Source organism: Drosophila gunungcola, unplaced genomic scaffold, assembly GCF_025200985.1.
Source record: "Drosophila gunungcola strain Sukarami unplaced genomic scaffold, Dgunungcola_SK_2 000054F, whole genome shotgun sequence".
Taxonomy (NCBI): Eukaryota; Metazoa; Arthropoda; class Insecta; order Diptera; family Drosophilidae; genus Drosophila; species Drosophila gunungcola.
In genome coordinates this window covers 163,238-180,956 of record NW_026453218.1, presented here as the reverse complement: position 1 = coordinate 180,956, position 17,719 = coordinate 163,238, and the positions used below count along the sequence as shown (strand labels likewise).

The 17,719-nt window shown below is 40.0% G+C and overlaps 1 protein-coding gene across 1 annotated transcript; it reads left to right on the top strand.

The window, feature by feature from the left end:
• Positions 1-7,532: 7,532 nt before the first annotated feature.
• On the top strand, positions 7,533-13,962 carry LOC128264047 (uncharacterized). The gene is made up of 3 exons (XM_052999344.1): positions 7,533-8,697; positions 8,761-9,032; positions 9,087-13,962. Exon 3 carries the CDS (start codon positions 12,380-12,382, stop codon positions 13,343-13,345), a length of 966 nt encoding a protein of 321 aa, XP_052855304.1. The 5' UTR covers positions 7,533-8,697; positions 8,761-9,032; positions 9,087-12,379; the 3' UTR covers positions 13,346-13,962.
• The last annotated feature ends 3,757 nt before the right edge of the window (positions 13,963-17,719 follow it).

Here is a 17,719-nt window from a genome sequence, read left to right as displayed (position 1 = left end):
TTTGGCCTGGCCTTGTTCCAGATGTAAAGGCTTATATAAACGCCTGCGAAGTGTGCAAAGCCACTAAAGCTCCAAATTGTGTATTGCGACCGCCATTAGGAAAAGCGCCGGAAAGTCTGCGATTTTTCCAACGGTTGTTCATAGATTTCCTTGAACCTTATCCCAGATCCAGAAGTGGAAATATCGGTATATTTATCGTGCTCGACCATTTTTCAAAATATGTCTTTCTCAAACCCGTAAGGAAAATAGATACATGTGCAGTAATAAAATATCTAGAAGGGGAGTTGTTTATGGCATATGGGACTCCTGAAACAGTGGTGTCCGACAACGGCTCACAATTTCGCTCTCACGCTTTTGAGAAATTAATGCAGCTATACGGCATTACGCATACGCTGACGGCCGTCCATTCGCCTCAGGCTAATGCGTCCGAGAGCGTTAACCGCTCTGTAATTTCTGCAATTAGGGCTTATCTTCGACCTGACCAAAAGGACTGGGACGAGTATCTCAACAGAATATGTTGCGCGTTGAGATCGTCCATTCATGCATTCGGACAAAATATGATTACATCCGGTGGTACATATTCTTTGTTAAGGAAATTAAATTTACTAGATGATCGTTCTTTGAAATTCAATCGTCAGGATTCATTTGAAATAGTTCGAGATAAAGCTTGCAAGTTAATGCAGGAAAAGCACGATATAAACGAGAAGCGATATAATCTTCGCTCTAGAGTTGTGTCTTTTGAAGAAGGGCAAGAGATTTACCGTCGAAATTTTAAACAAAGCTGTTTTCAAACTGGCTACAACGCAAAATTCGGTCCTTCCTTTGTGAAAGCGAGGGTTCGAAGAAAGTTAGGAAACGCTTATTACGAATTAGAAGATTTACAGGGTCGAATTATAGGTACCTATCATGCAAAAGATATTCGAAAATAACGTGTCTTCAGTCGGTATCTGTCTAGTGTAACCCTAGCCAGATTTTCCGGGGGGGCTTTGTAGCGGCGCCTGAAGAACGTTTGTTTGTTTTGGCTTGAAAACTGGCGATTATTTTTTGTATTTAGCGACCTTTGGAGAGTAGCCAGATGCCTAGCCAAATTTAGTGTCGGAAATTAGTGTTTAGCAAAAAAAAATACTAATTAGTATTTTTGCGAATGATGCCAGATAGTTCCACGATCAGCTGTTGCTGAGAAGCTTGTCCTAAGCCGAAATGGCGGATTTTTCAGCTGTCAGAAATTTCTAGAAAAGGCCGCAACCGACGCCGCTTGATTTTTGAACTTCCTTCTTAATTAAACCGGCGTGGCAGTCAGACGTGTGCAATTTTATCCGTTCCCAATCGGCAAAGTGGGAAAAAAATATATAAACGCGGTATTTCGAAGTTCTCAAAGTGATTTTTTTTAACATAATAATTCGAGTAAAAAAGTGAGTTGTGTGGGTTTTCTCGCTAAATATTTTCAAGTGCTGAATTTTCGATTTCTTTTAAAAGGCTGAAATTTTACGGTTCTCGATACGGCCGCCACGGCAAACCAGCACGAGCGCATGTGCAAGGGGCCCAGCTAACTTTCGCCGACGTTCCGGGGAGCACCCACATCAGCCAGCAATTGGATCTGCCCTGTGGAGCACCCTCGCTGCCCAGCGATTCGGATCTGCCCTGTGGAGCACCCACGCTGCCCAGCGATTCGGATCCGCCCGAAGGAGCACCCACGCTGCCCAGCGATTCGGATCCGCCCGGAAGAGCACCCCATTGACGGCGATCTGCAGTCGCCCTGAGGAGCACCCGCCTTTGCCAAACAGCAGTGCCTTCGGGAGCACCCCAAATTTTTATTCAGTGATCAGCACTTGAAGCAGTTGCAGCAGTTGAAACAGTGAACTCTCGTTAAATTCAACGAGGAATTACCTCGGCCAAATAATAATATAAGCTAGGAAAAAAAAAAAATGTCCAATTAGATCGGCCCCAACCCAAATTCAAATTTATTAAAAAACAAGAAGGAAAGCAAACTTCGGCAAGCCGAAGTTCATATACCCTTGCAGCTATTGCATTAATTAAATACTTTTGAAAACATTTAAATTATGATTTACTTGAGTATGTGCTAAAAAAAAACATTGAAACTATGATGATTTGCAGCTCAATTATTAGATAGTTATTTTATATATTTTTATTATTTCTATGGGAGCTATATGCTATAGACGTCCGATTTTGATAAAATTTATACCATAATTCTGAAATAATTAAACATTGCTATATGTCGAAGAACTAAACAAAAAATTAAAAAACAGAAAAGTTATAATTTTTTTTCATTTATTTTTCCGATTGTTCCTATGGGAGCTATATGCTATAGTCGTCCGATTTTGATGAAAGTTAAACCGTAATTCTGAAATATTAAACCATTACTATATCTCGAAGAACTAAACAAAAAATTAAAACACAGCAAAGTAATAATTTTTTTTCATTTATTTTTCCGATTGTTCCTATGGGAGCTTTATGCTATAGTCGTCCGATTTTGATGAAATTTAAACCGGAAATCGGAAATATTTTACCATTACTATATGTCGAAGAACTAAACAAAATATTAAAACACAGCAAAGTTATAATATTTTTCATTTATTTTTTCGATTGTTCCTATGGGAGCTATATGCTATAGTCGTCCGATCCGGCTCGTTCCGACCTATATACTACCTGCAATAGAAAGACAACTTTTGGGAAAGTTTCATGCAGATAGCTTTAAAACTGAGAGACTAGTTTGCATATAAACGGACGGACAGACGGACAGACGGACGGACAGACGGACATGTCTAGATCGACTCTACTAGTGATGCTGATCAAGAATATATATACTTTATAGGGTCGGAAACGTCTCCTTCACTGCGTTGCAAACTTCTGACTGAAATTATAATACCCTCTGCAAAGGTATAAAAATGTAAAATCTACGATCTTAACCTCATTTGTAACCTAAAAAAATCCAGCTTGCGAAAAATGTTCACGTGCATATCAGCCAACCAGGCTACACTGGGAGAAATTCCTAACCATGTGTTAACGTAAATCAAGAAAAAATGTATTAAAAGAATGCGATTAAATAATGAAGTGACTACAATTATGTTATGAAAAAAATTTAATTTAATTAAATAATTATAAGATTTAAATTAAGTTATGATTCATCTAGTGCGCGGTTAATTTACGGTTCCTATCTCCCTGCAAAAGTTTTCTTAAATTCGTTTTGATTAAAAAAAAATTAATTAGAAAATGTTTTTGAGTGCACAGATAATATAATATATATTATATTATATTATTTTATTATACAAAATAATTATATAAAATAATAACCATGTCAAAGCAGAAATGCCTTGATTTCTTTTTCAGCCTACCTACGTCGGAAGATCGATCGTCCGCCGAGGAACCAGCTGTGTGAGTTGTTTTACCTTTATTTCAAATTATTTAAAAATTAAAATATTAGTGCCAATTAAATTCTCATAAACAAACAAAAAAAAAATATATATATATGTATCAATGCCGAAAATTTAAGAAAGCCATTACTTCTAAAATTAACTATGAAAAAAAAAATGAATTAAACCAAAAAAATGAATTTACACTAAGAATATTTTTTCCTTTAAAAAAAAAAAAAAATTTAATTTTAAATAAAATTAAAAGTAATTAACTAGCGAACCACTGATGAATGATGAATTAAGAATGAGTATTAATAATCATGAATGAACAAATTATTGAATTTCCTTGAACATATAATTATTTATTTATTTTTAAAGATCATTTTGTTTAATATACCCTATACTTATTTTTAACTATTTTTACTATACATATGTACATTACATTAATAATTATATACACCTGTGAAGCCCAGTATTTACCCATGAGGTTTAACGCTTATTATATTTTATCTTTTCTCGCCGAAATTGTTTCTCTCTTCCGTAAATTATCTAAGAAAGATTAAATATGTTACTTGCAATTGAATTAAACATTAAAATGAAAGCTTAAAGAAAACTAAATAACTGGACTCAGCTGATGTCTCTGCGGGCGTAGGGTATAGAAGGGATCACCAGAGTCATGCTCTAGCGGCAGGTGGTCATAGGTAGGGTGGGCAATATGCGAGCCAAATTACATCTAAGGCGTCGCAAACAACAAATTTCTCTCTCTTTCTTTTACACTGTCCCCTTTCATTAATTTCTCAAAACTCTTCTTTTCTAAATTTATGCATCTTTTCTTTCCGGTTAAGTAACTAGCTTTTGAAATTGTCGCATGCACGCTCAATTCTGATTTTATTAATAGTAATACGTAGACAGTGTCAAGATCTGTACGAGCAAGACCTCCACCCCCCATGCCGACGAGCTAGAGCCGGAATATTTAGCGTGCCCAGCCAATACAGATCCTTGAAAACATTTAAAGTACTTTGTACTTTAGTCGCAAAAAATCTAAGTTACACATCTTAAAAATGAAAACGAAAGATTTTAGGTCCTTACCAAATCACAAAGGTAAGGTCGAACAATTCATATGATGTTCAAAAACTAGGAAATTCCGACGGTGTTGGTAAATCTTCAAGTTGGGCAGAGTATATGAAGTCGTGGCTACCAACAACAATATTTAAGACGATTTCGACAACTAAGTATTCGATACGAATATTTACGCAGGATGGCCGAATGTTGGAATGGGTGGGTATACGCATTCCATTTGCAACGAGTTTATATCAGCAGCTGCAAAGAATATAGGATTTAAAAGAATTGCAAGGCCAAAGAGAGATCAAGAAGTCAAGAGATGAGAAACTGAGTTGAACGCGACAGGCTAAGGAAGGCGGTTCTAAGACGAGTCTAACGACGACGGTGACTTAAATTTCAATTTACTTCAATCCCTAGACAATCTTGCAAACAACGCAACTGTTATAATTTTTACTAAATTATAAGTGATCAAATAAATAAATTGAAAACTAAATCATACATATATAGAGCTAAGTCCATGAAGCCAACGTAGACAGCTTTTTTAGTACACTGGAGTCTGTAATCGTCTCCATAATACTACTAAAAGAAGACAAATCTACAAGTCGAACAGATCGTCCTCGAAAAGCGACGCTTACGTCGCGAGTGTCAATTTAACAAATCGCCATCTGCTGGGCAAAGCTTAAAAGCCTTACGTCAACTTTGTAAAGCTTTACATCAAGTAGAAGCATAAGTTTAGCGCTGCTACATAGAGCAATTGTCAACATGTAGTACAAAACATTCACTATGGAGAGCTCACCCAACTCTAAGCTCACCGAAAGAAACTGAATGCCTATTAGAAATCCCACAGGTGGCTATACGCGCAGCGATGCAGGCAGAGCCAGCACGTTTTCCCACCACCTTAAAAATGTCTTCCAACCAAATTCTGCCACTGTTCACTTTGCCGACTTTACAATAAGAACAAAAACGCAAAAACCAGCCAACCCTGGTTTAATTATGAAATTAGAAAACAAATTCGCCTGCGGGATAATGCCTTTAAACGCTGGAAAAGGTACAAAACCGAGAGTCTGCACAGTGCTTTTACAAACTTAGAAACGTAGTCTTTAACTCGATCTTCTCCTGCAAAGGTATATTTTGTAACAATAAATTATTAAATGCTGAGACCCTTGGTCAACTATGGAAGAATTTGAGAAGCGGCGGATAAATCAGACCCTTATGTAGACGTCTTTAATAAACAGTTCTCAGAGTTTCTTGCTCTAATTTCTAAACAAAATTTGTACCTGAACCCAACAACATCCTGTGACAATATTCTCAGCTTTATGTGTGTTCGTCCATGTGATGTCCTCGAATGTTTACTAAAGGTAAAATCTATTTTGCCAAGCTCATACAAATTTTGCTCCCGAATCTAATTTGCTATATTCCTATATTATTATTTTTATTATAGTACTTACTACGTTAAAGTTTCCTGATTGCTGGAAAATCCCAAAAATTCTTCCCATTCCAAAATCAAAAAACTAATTCACACCTATTTCCATCTTGCCTTGTCTAGCGAAATCCTTTGAGAAACTAGTTTCCTTGCAGATGCAAACGTACCTGGAGAGCAATAATCTCCATAGTTGAAAACAATCAGGATTCAAGAAGCACAGAAGCTGTACAACTGAAGACATTTGCCAAAAAATCGATGACAGCAAGGTAACCCTCCTAACACTATTCGACTTTTGAAAAAGCATTTTACTCGATAAATCATGTAATTCTTTGTACAAAGATTCGCACACTGTACAATTTCTCTTCGAGTGCAACAAACATCATCTTAACTTACCTTACAAAAAGGTTGCAGGCCGTTGTCCCCGGGACGCTCCTATCATAGCATTTACTTCTCATTCAGGGAGTCCCACAAGGCTCAGTTTTAAGTCCAATACTTTTTTCGTTGTATGTAATGTATTTCTGTAGGTGAAGTGCACCTATATGCAGACGATGTATAGTTATTTGTTAGTCGGTCCTGTTGGCTCTATTTGTTTTTTTGTTATTGAATCTTTTAAAACCTTGAAGTTATTGAGGTCATCGTAAATTAGGTTTACTGTAAGTTATTTTAGGGCGAAGGCGGGAGCACAATAAAGCTCTCGCTCTCGCGAATTCCCCCGTCATCGCCATCCTTCGTTAAGCTAGGCTCTAAGTACTTTTATAGAAATTAAATGCAAGCACACGTAAAATTTGATTCGGGACAATCGCACGCAGCTTTTTTCCTTTTCGTTGTCGTTTGCCAATAAAGTTAACACCACCAAGTTCCTTTCGTTGATTTTAATTAAAAAAAATATTTTAAGTTTTTCATGGTGCCGCCGGGTGGACAGTGAACAATAAATTAAAGGCAACCAGTTTTGAGTGACAGTGACAAATATATATAACAAGTAAACTTTAAGTGCAAGTGTATTTTAATTGCCAAATTGCGCAAACGCATATTTCTAACAAATGCGATTGCTCTGATTTCATGAGGAAAGTGGCAGCCGAATTAAAGGATCCGAAAAATGCGTTTTGACTCGGATAAACACATACATAAGAATCCAGGAAGGAATCCCATTTCATCAATTTGGGTTTCGTGAAAAGCACGGAAGCAGGTCAACCGGATAATATCAGAAAATTGAATCGCGTTCAAAAAACCAGGGTACTGTACTGCCATATTTTTAGATGTATCTCAAGCTTTTGATAGAGTTTGGCTAGAAGGTCTAATATACAAGATCAAGACAATGCTCAACTGCAACACCCACAAGCTTTTAGATAAAACACGATTGTGAAGTCGCGAGTAGGGAACAGCCGATTTTTTGATCCTGAAAAATATTTCTGGTAATCATCCGGATCAAACGGTAAACACCAGCGGGTGGAGGGTGCCTGAAAATATTCAGTTGGCAGCTCCATTCTTCTTCAAGCCCCAAAAAATAGATATTTATGTGTTGATGAACGCTTTGCAGCCGTTATTCTGAATTAATATATTTGTATTCAACTTAAGTTTTGGTATTTTTAAGTGTCATATACCATTTTTGCTGCGCCACGCTCTTGAGATTTTTTAGTGATAAGACTACAGCCAAACATGTCGGACACGCAGAAACCGTTTGGTTAAAATAAAAATAATACAGTCCACTCAAACTCGGGAATTAAACATATTAATTCATAACCATATCTTTGGTCTTTTTCGCCAGATAAAGTAATTGATTAACATGGATCAATTAAAACTACTGAAGGTAGCAGCCGTGCGAAGGCAAGCATCACGCGTTTGCTAACGGCGTCACAAGATCCACGTGCGGGATCACCCTGGGAACTGGACGAAATAACAGTGTCATTGGATAGGCTCAATACCGTTTGGAAGGAATTTGAGACACTCAGCGACAAAATGGCCCTTTTCGAAGAGGAGGAGGGGTATGTCGATCCAGCCATCGACAACGAGCGGTACGAAGACAAGTACTTGCAAGCAAACACCTTATTTCACTCGCTAAAACGGGCTTGCGAACAAGCAAGGGAGAGCGAGGGGGAAAGCAACAACGGAAGACAGTCTGGCAACCTTGATGAAGCCTCATCTATTGCATCAGGGTTGGGAAACGAAAATCTGGTTCGTTTTCTACAACAACAACAGGAGCTTAATGAACGTTTGGCTGAGCAACAAACTACGTTTTTGCGGGCAAACTCGACATCAAACGTAATGCAGAACGAGTTGCCAAAAATACACGAGCGATGCGTGCAGGCGCTCGGCCTGGCGCGCTTGCCATCACGAATTTTGGTGTAGGGAATTTCTTCGATCAAGGCTGAGACCACTAGAGGCTGCAGCGCACTGGATATTCAGTCAAGAATATCAGAACACACAATGAAGGTACGTGCCCACGTAATCAGCAAAACTACCTCCACGTTGGCAAGACACAATATCAACGCCTCAGCACTTAAGGCGTTCGATGGCTTGGAGCTTGCAGCTTCTGACTACCAATCGTTGGCGCCAGTAGATTTTCTCTTGGGCAGCGATTGCGTTTGGACCGTGTTCACTGGTAAAAAGCTTTTCGACAGCCAGGGGAAGATCATCGCCATTTCGACCATATTTTGATGGGTCATTACATCGATCGTGACTACAGGCTCTTCATCTACAAAAACTATGCACACGGCTATTGACATTGATGCATCACTTCGACGCTTTTGGGAGCTGGAGGATGTCAACCAAGAACTTCATCGCAAACCAGAGAACGATGAAGTTGAACAGCACTTTTTGAAGACACACACAAGGGACCCCAAGGTGCGTTACATCGTCGAACTTCCATTTAAAGATCCCAATAATCAGTTTTCGGATACTCTTTAGGGAACACTCGCAAGATTCAAGGGAGTAGAACGCCGTCTAATGCAAGATCCCAATTTGCGCTCACAGTATGTAAAGTTAATGCATGAGTATCTCAACTTAGGTCACATGCGAGAACTATCGCCAGAAGACATTGACAAGAAACCAAATTTCTACTTGCCACATCATCCAGTAATTACCCAAAAGTTAAGGAAAGTTTTTGACGGATCATTTAAGGATTCTAACGGAAATTCCTTGAATGACCCGCTACACATTGGTCCCAGTATCCTGCGAAAGTTAGTCCCAATTTGTATCCGATTTAGAATGTTTAAGATTCGTCTTCTCCGCAGATATCGTCAAAATGTACAGACAAATCTTGGTGGCTGCCAAGCATTGTAGCTACCAGCGATTTGTATGGAGAGATGATGAATGTTCGCCTATCAAACACTATGAACAGTCCACGGCAACATACGGCACGTCTAGCGCACCATTTTTGGCAGTAAGAGTTTTGGATCAGTTAGTTCACGACCATCAACACGAATTTCCCACTGCTGCGAAAGTCGTAAAGAAGGAGTTTGATGTGGACGACGTACTCACCGGAGCATACTCAAAGGAAGAGCTCGTTTGCAATCAAACTTATGAAATGTGCAGGCATGAAGCTTGGAAAATGGGTCTCAAACTCGCCACGCATTTCTGAAGCAACGCTCACTTCCGAAGGAAAAGGATTCCATTCAACAGCGAAGGTTCTTGGCATCCATTGGGATCCAAAGCAAGATACGCTCTCATTCAAAGTTTGCCTTTCATCAAATCCGAAGAACTATAAGCGACAAGTGCTGTCTGACGTGGCACGCATATTTGACCCGCTGGGTGTCCTATCGCCATGGGTGGTACAATTCAAAATTTTGTTTCAAGAATTGTGGCTTCTTGATCTCGGCTGGGATACGGAACTTCCTCCAAAAATCGCTGAATGGTGAAACAAACGCCGTATCGACTTGAATGCACTACAAGACCTACGTATGCCAAGATTTATTGACAACAAGGAAAATCACATCGAACTGCACGGATTTTCGGATTCTTCTATTAAGGCTATTAGGCAGTTGTCTACAGCAGATTAGTACGCGCGAATGGTGCTGTTTCTGTGACAATCATAGCAGGAAAAACCAGAGTTGCTCCGCTGAAGCAGCAATCACTACCGCGCCTCGAGCTGTGTGGAGCTCTGCTACTTAGTCGACTCATTTCTTCAATCAAAAATGCTCTACAACACAAGGACATACATGCGTGGTGCGACTAAACCATCGTTTTGGCATGGCTTTCACACCCACCATCGAAACATTTGTGGCAAACCGAACGACAGAAATACTTGATACTATACCTCACAATGTCTGACATCATGTAAATACTAAGGGAAATCAAGCTGATTGCGCCACTCGAGCATGCTGGCTGCAGAACTCATTCATTTCGACCTGTGGTGGATGGGTCCTCCATGGCTGCAAGATCAAGAAAAACTCGAGGTAAAGTTGAGCTGCCAAAAGTTCTGTTCTTCTATTTCTTCCACCACACTGACTACTCATGAAGATAGCTCCCAGCTCATCAAGCTTTCACCGATCATTAGCAGGGATGGCCTTCTTCGATTCGGTGGACGACTGGATAATTCACAATTACCAGCTGATGTCAAACACCCAATTTTGCTTCCCAAATCGCACAGCATTACAAGGATGATTTTTGAACACGAACATGCGTCAAATCTGCACCCTGGAGTTTCAGCACTTTTTGTCATTATTCGCCAAAAATATTGGGTCTTTGGCGCACGCAACCTCATAAGGAATCTGGTGCACAATTGCATCAAATGTTTTCGCCAACGAAATCAAACAGCACAACAATTCATGGCCGATCTACCGGAGATTCGTATTACAGAAGCACTTCCCTTCCAGCTCTCAGGCTGCGATTACGCTGGACCATTTATTCTCAAGGAAAAAAGAGGGCGAAATTCACGAAAACCTAAGGGCTAAATATGTCTGTTTGTCTGCCTCGTCACATCAGCCGTTCACTTGGAACTGGCCACCGATCTCAGCACAGACACCTTCATAGCATGTCTTCGTCGTTTCATGTCCCTGCGTGGGAAATGTTCTCAAATCCTTAGCGAGAACGGGACGAATTTTGTTGGTGCCAAGCGGGTTTTAGATGAAAAGCAGTAACTTTTATCTTCACAGAAGCATCGTAATACAGTAGCGTAATCTTTGGCCACCGATGGCATAAAATGGAATTTCATACCTCCACACTCGCCACACTGGGGCGGAAAATGGGAGTCAGCGGTACGTTCTGTGAAATTGCACCTTCGACGCGTCGTGGGAAAGACGATCTTGACTTTTGAGCAAATGCAAACTTTAATCGCCCAGATAAGCGCGGTTGTGAACTCAAGACCGTTGTGCTATACACCTGACACTGACATCACATACTTGTCGCCAACCCACTTTCTTATTGGATGCCCATTTACAACTGTTCCAGAGGGTGAGCTAACTCAGTTGCCAATCAATCGCATGGACTATTGGCAACATTTGCAATCCATGTATCAAGGATTTTGGAAACGCTGGCACCAGGAATACTTAACATCGCTACAGCAACGTCACAAGTGGAACAGCAAGGAACGCAACATTTCAGTGGACAACGTCGTGCTTGTAAAGGACTCAAATCTTCCACCAGCAGCTTGGCAACTAGCCCGTGTGTTAGAAGCTCTTCCTGGACCAGATGGATTTGTACGCGCCGTGGAACTTAAGACATCCACCGGAGAGATGACTAGACCTATCACCAGAGGATTCAACGGTGACCATCAGCAACATTGCTCGTTTACAAGACACTCCATGCGCTGAATCTTCGTACAACGGATCAGCTACTACTACACAGCCACAAGGGTACTCGTTCGCAACGCCAAAGGATCAACACTTCCTGTCGGGTGCTTTTGGACAGTGGTTTGGAACTGTCATACATCTCCGAGCGATGCGTGCAGGCGCTCGGCCTGGCGCGCTTGCCATCACGAATTTTGGTGTAGGGAATTTCTTCGATCAAGGCTGAGACCACTAGAGGCTGCAGCGCACTGGATATTCAGTCAAGAATATCAGAACACACAATGAAGGTACGTGCCCACGTACTCAGCAAAATTACCTCCACGTTGGCAAGACACAATATCAACGCCTCAGCACTTAAGGCGTTCGATGGCTTGGAGCTTGCAGATTCTGACTACCAATCGTTGGCGCCAGTAGATTTTCTCTTGGGCAGCGATTGCGTTTGGACCGTGTTCACTGGTAAAAAGCTGTTCGACAGCCAGGGGAAGATCATCGCCATTTCGACCATATTTGGATGGGTCATTACATCGATCGTGACTACAGGCTCTTCATCTACAAAAACTATGCACACGGCTATTGACATTGATGCATCACTTCGACGCTTTTGGGAGCTGGAGGATGTCAACCAAGAACTTCATCGCAAACCAGAGAACGATGAAGTTGAACAGCACTTTTTGAAGACACACACAAGGGACCCCAAGGGGCGTTACATCGTCGAACTTCCATTTAAAGATCCCAATAAGCAGTTTTCGGATACTCTTTAGGGAACACTCGCAAGATTCAAGGGAGTAGAACGCCGTCTAATGCAAGATCCCAATTTGCGCTCACAGTATGTAAAGTTAATGCATGAGTATCTCAACTTAGGTCACATGCGAGAACTATCGCCAGAAGACATTGACAAGAAACCAAATTTCTACTTGCCACATCATCCAGTAATTACCCAAAAGTTAAGGAAAGTTTTTGACGGATCATTTAAGGATTCTAACGGAAATTCCTTGAATGACCCGCTACACATTGGTCCCAGTATCCTGCGAAAGTTAGTCTCAATTTGTATCCGATTTAGAATGTTTAAGTTCGTCTTCTCCGCAGATATCGTCAAAATGTACAGACAAATCTTGGTGGCTGCCAAGCATTGTAGCTACCAGCGATTTGTATGGAGAGATGATGAATGTTCGCCTATCAAACACTATGAACAGTCCACGGCAACATACGGCACGTCTAGCGCACCATTTTTGGCAGTAAGAGTTTTGGATCAGTTAGTTCACGACCATCAACACGAATTTCCCACTGCTGCGAAAGTCGTAAAGGAGGAGTCTGAAGCAACGCTCACTTCCGAAGGAAAAGGATTCCATTCAACAGCGAAGGTTCTTGGCATCCATTGGGATCCAAAGCAAGATACGCTCTCATTCAAAGTTTGCCTTTCATCAAATCCGAAGAACTATAAGCGACAAGTGCTGTCTGACGTGGCACGCATATTTGACCCGCTGGGTGTCCTATCGCCAGTGGTGGTACAATTCAAAATTTTGTTTCAAGAATTGTGGCTTCTTGATCTCGGCTGGGATACGGAACTTCCTCCAAAAATCGCTGAATGGTGGAACAAACGCCGTAAGGACTTGAATGCACTACAAGAGCTACGTATGCAAAGATTTATTGACAACAAGGAAAATCACATCGAACTGCACGGATTTTCGGATTCTTCTATTAAGGCGTATTCGGCCTGTGGTGGATGGGTCCTCCATGGCTGCAAGATCAAGAAAAACTCGAGGTAAAGTTGAGCTGCCAAAAGTTCTGTTCTTCTATTTCAGAAAACCATGGTAAAGAAGAGGTGAAGACCTCCACACTGACTACTCATGAAGATGGCTCCCAGCTCATCAAGCTTTCACCGATCATTAGCAGGGATGGCCTTCGGTGGACGACTAGATAATTCACAATTACCAGCTGATGTCAAACACCCAATTTTGCTTCCCAAATCGCACAGCATTACAAGGATGATTTTGGAACACGAACATGCGTCAAATCTGCACTCTGGAGTTTCAGCACTTTTTGTCAATATTCGCCAAAAATATTGGGTCTTTGGCGCACGAGTTACCGTACCGGTACCATCGACTATGCCACCGCCTAAACCTCCCCGTGTTACCCTCTTCCAAGTGGACAGTGACCGACAGCTAGCCGTTCGTTGTCCCACATAAGATGCACATAAGAAATGCAACATCAGCACAAGGCAGGATGTTGCTAAACGACACCCACTCAGCAGAGCTCCAGAAAATACCTTGTTAGCATTTACTCACCCACACATACATAATTGTAAACACATAAAATTCTTTGGCGGAGGTTTGATTTGAATCTCAAGCCACAATAAAAAACTATTCCGTTTGGAACAACCAAAGCGAACACATCAACTGTCTATATATAAACCTTAACAGAATATTGGATGAATAAGAATCACCGTTAACTATTTCAAACTATAACTGGCGCAGCCGGACCTATCAGCCGGAAGGAGAAAAAAAAAGGACACACATACCCGGAGAACTGGGAAGGACCGAAATGATGAAAACAATTATTTGTATAATTTATATACAACGGAAAGTTAAAATAGTGATGTGATGGAAGTGAGGTGTGTGGTGTAAATAGAAAAAGAAAGGGTGCACAGATATAATAATGATAAAATTGAAAGGCATAAAATGAAACAACAACAAAGAACATTGGCAAGAATAAATTAAATCAAATAATGTGTTGACTGGGAATCTGGTGCGACGAAACCTGGCGACCTGCAACGTCATCGAACCATTTAGTTCGACGGGTTGAGTTGCAAGTAAGACGTTCGAAAGTTCGATGTTGGACGCGAACATCAAACATGCAGCTTGGGAAAAGAAACCCAGGTCGCTGGGTGGATACTCTGCCTGTCAATAAATAAAAAAAAAAAAAAAAAAGGAAAAGATTATAAAAGAAATATCTATTGCAAGTGACTGTCCGCTCGTGGCTGGAATAAATGCATCGCGCAGGATTTCCAGTTAGCTTCAGCACAGTGAAAAAAAAAAAAATAGTAAACAGACAAGGAAATCCCAAAGACCACTGCATCGCGCAAGGGTATTTGGTGAATCTCAAAGTTAAATATAATAAATTATAACACCTACAAGAAGAAATTTTGCCATATCAGAAACCACTGCATCGCGCAAGGGTGACGATTATGCAATAATAATAGAATATATATATATGTTACAAAAATACAAGGGAACCTGATACCACTGCATCGCGCAAGGGTATGAAGGGTGAAAAGAAAATTAAAAAAAAAAATAAAAGAAACACATACACAACACTTCCAACACAGTACAAAAAAATTTTTAGTAATAAAACAATTGAACAAATGATAATAACAAAATTTTACAGATAAAAGACACCGACACACACCTCACTTCTAAGGAAAAGGAATTATTAAAGACACATCAGGAAAAAGCTAAGAAAATACATAATACAATATATACATATATATCAAGATACACATATACTATATAATAAGCATAAGCAAAGAAAAAAAAATAATAGTTGAAAGAGTAAACAAAAGAGAATTGTAAATGTCAAAAATTAGCAAAGTCAAGGAGTCACTTAGACCTCTGACTAGAAGTAAAGTTATAAAAAAGGCTACCAGTTTGCCAACGATAGGTGAACAGTTAAATTTTGAGCCCTCAACTTCTAGAGCAGTGCAGAACAGGGAAGCTAATACAATGACGCATCAGGACAATTTAGGAATGCAACAGGCAACATTTGAGATGTTAGGTACAGTGAAAATTTCCGACGTGATCCGGTCGATGCATGTTTTTATGGGGGAAAAAGAAAGGATAAACGAGTTCATCTTAAACGCAGAGGAGATCCTTTTAATGATTAGAGGGATGGATCAAACACCTATGGGACTAATGATCCTTAGGCAAATAAGGAATAAAATCCAAGGAAAGGCCGATGATTTTGGTAAAATCAAATTGTGGATTAAATTGGGATGTAATTAAAAGAATTTTGATAGCCCATTTTGCAGACAAGAGGTCAGAACCTGATTAACTGAGGGAATTAAACCAGTTGGAAAATAAAAAACTAACAGTAGAATTATTTTACTCAGAGGTATCTGATGTACATAAGGCATTGTGTAATGTTATAGACAGGACAGATACGAACCCCATCGCAATTCAGGCGAAGAAAAAGTTATATGAGGAAACGTGTCTGGAGGCGTTCGTAACAGGTCTTAAAGGCAATTTACGTAGTGCCGGGAGGGGAAGAGTTCCGAAGACGCTCTTGGAAGCATACGAGATAGCGGTTAAGGAGAGAGACATTTATTACCGGTCTAAAGAGGTACCCAGGAGCAATAATTTTAGTATGGCAGGGGGTTATAACAGGCAGAACTTTGGGTATAATAGAAACAGAGGATACAATAACAACTTTAACAGAGATAATGAAGGATATAGGCAACAAGGAGGATATAATAGGAACCCCAGGTGGAATAAGGAAGGAATTAGGAATAGAGGATATGACAATCAGTCGACCTCTAACTCTTCAGGGTATAATAAAAAGGCAATAATGCCAAAACAAGAAATTGCAGAATGCTCATCAACTGGGCCTAGAGGTGCCAAACGATGGCAGTCAGGGCAATTAAATACAGTAGAAAGAGAAGAGGAGCAGGAGTTGAATAACATTGAGGACGAGGGAAATTTTTGCCAGAATGCCTCAAAAAACAGACAGGGTATATAAGGAAGAATACCCATCAGGCGACATTACCATACGTGGTAGTTAAAGTAAATAACGAAAAAGAACTAAAATTATTAATAGATTCGGGAGCTACAAATTCGTATTTAAATCCCGCAATGGTTAGTAAAGATCAACAGCAAAAATTGAAAGAAAACCTTGTAGTTAAAACTCCAATAGGGAGTCATAAAATAAATAATATAAAAGATGTCGAGCTGCAGGAAATTGCAAAAGGGGAATCGTTTGATTTCTTTTTATTCCATTTTCATTCCTGGTTTGATGGATTATTTGGAATGGACATATTAATTAACTTAGGTGCAAGTTTAGATTTAGAAAATCTCGTATTAAGAACCAAGACAGGGACAGTTAAAGTCCATTTGAAGCCCAATAGGACCACTGACATACATATCCTGGAGGAGGCGACTAAAACAATTGTCACCTTACCAGTTTCAGTAAACAATGGTTCATTTTTGATACAAACGACACTAGTGGAAGAAGGGTTAGAAATAACCGGTGGAATTTATTATGCAAAGAAGGGACAGGTCGACCTAGAAGTTGTCAATTTCACAGGAAAAGAAAAGAAATTATACCTAGAAAATCCGTTGGCTGTCACTGCATATGATTCCAAAGATTATGTAGAAATCGAAATGCTAAGACCATTTAAACAGGAGTATGTATGCAGGGAAATGAACACAACGGAATTAGCTGGGGGTGATGCAAGCCATGCAAAATTGGATATGTCCCATCTAAATACAGAAGAGGCGGTAAGCCTTAAAAAACTGTGTTCGGAATTTCCAAGTATTTTTCACACAAAGGGAAATCAACTGACATTTACCAATGCGGTAACTCACTCAATTCCAACAACGGACGATATTCCTATCTATAAAAAGCCATATAGATATGGATTTAAACAAAGAGAAGAAATGAAGAATCAGATACAGGAATTGTTAGAACAGGAAGTTATTAGGCACAGTCACTCACCTTGGAGTGCACCAGTTTGGCTAGTACCAAAGAAGATGGACCTGTCAGGAAAACAAAAGTGGAGATTGGTGGTAGATTTTAGGAAGTTGAATGAGAAGACAGTGTAGGATAGGTATCCGATGGCGAAGTACTCGATAAACTGGGAAAAGCCATGTATTTCTCGGTATTAGATTTGGCTAGCGGATACCATCAGGTTGAGATGGAAAAACAGGACATTCCAAAAACAGCATTTACAACGGATAACGGGCATTTTGAATATGTAAGGATGCCATTTGAACTGACAAATGCTCCAGCGACGTTTCAAAGAGTGATGAATAACCTGATGGGAGAGTTGGTGGGCAAGATTTGTCTAGTCTACATGGATGACATAATTGTGTATTCCCCGTCCCTACAAAGTCACATGCAAGATTTGAGGACAGTTTTTAAAAGGATAA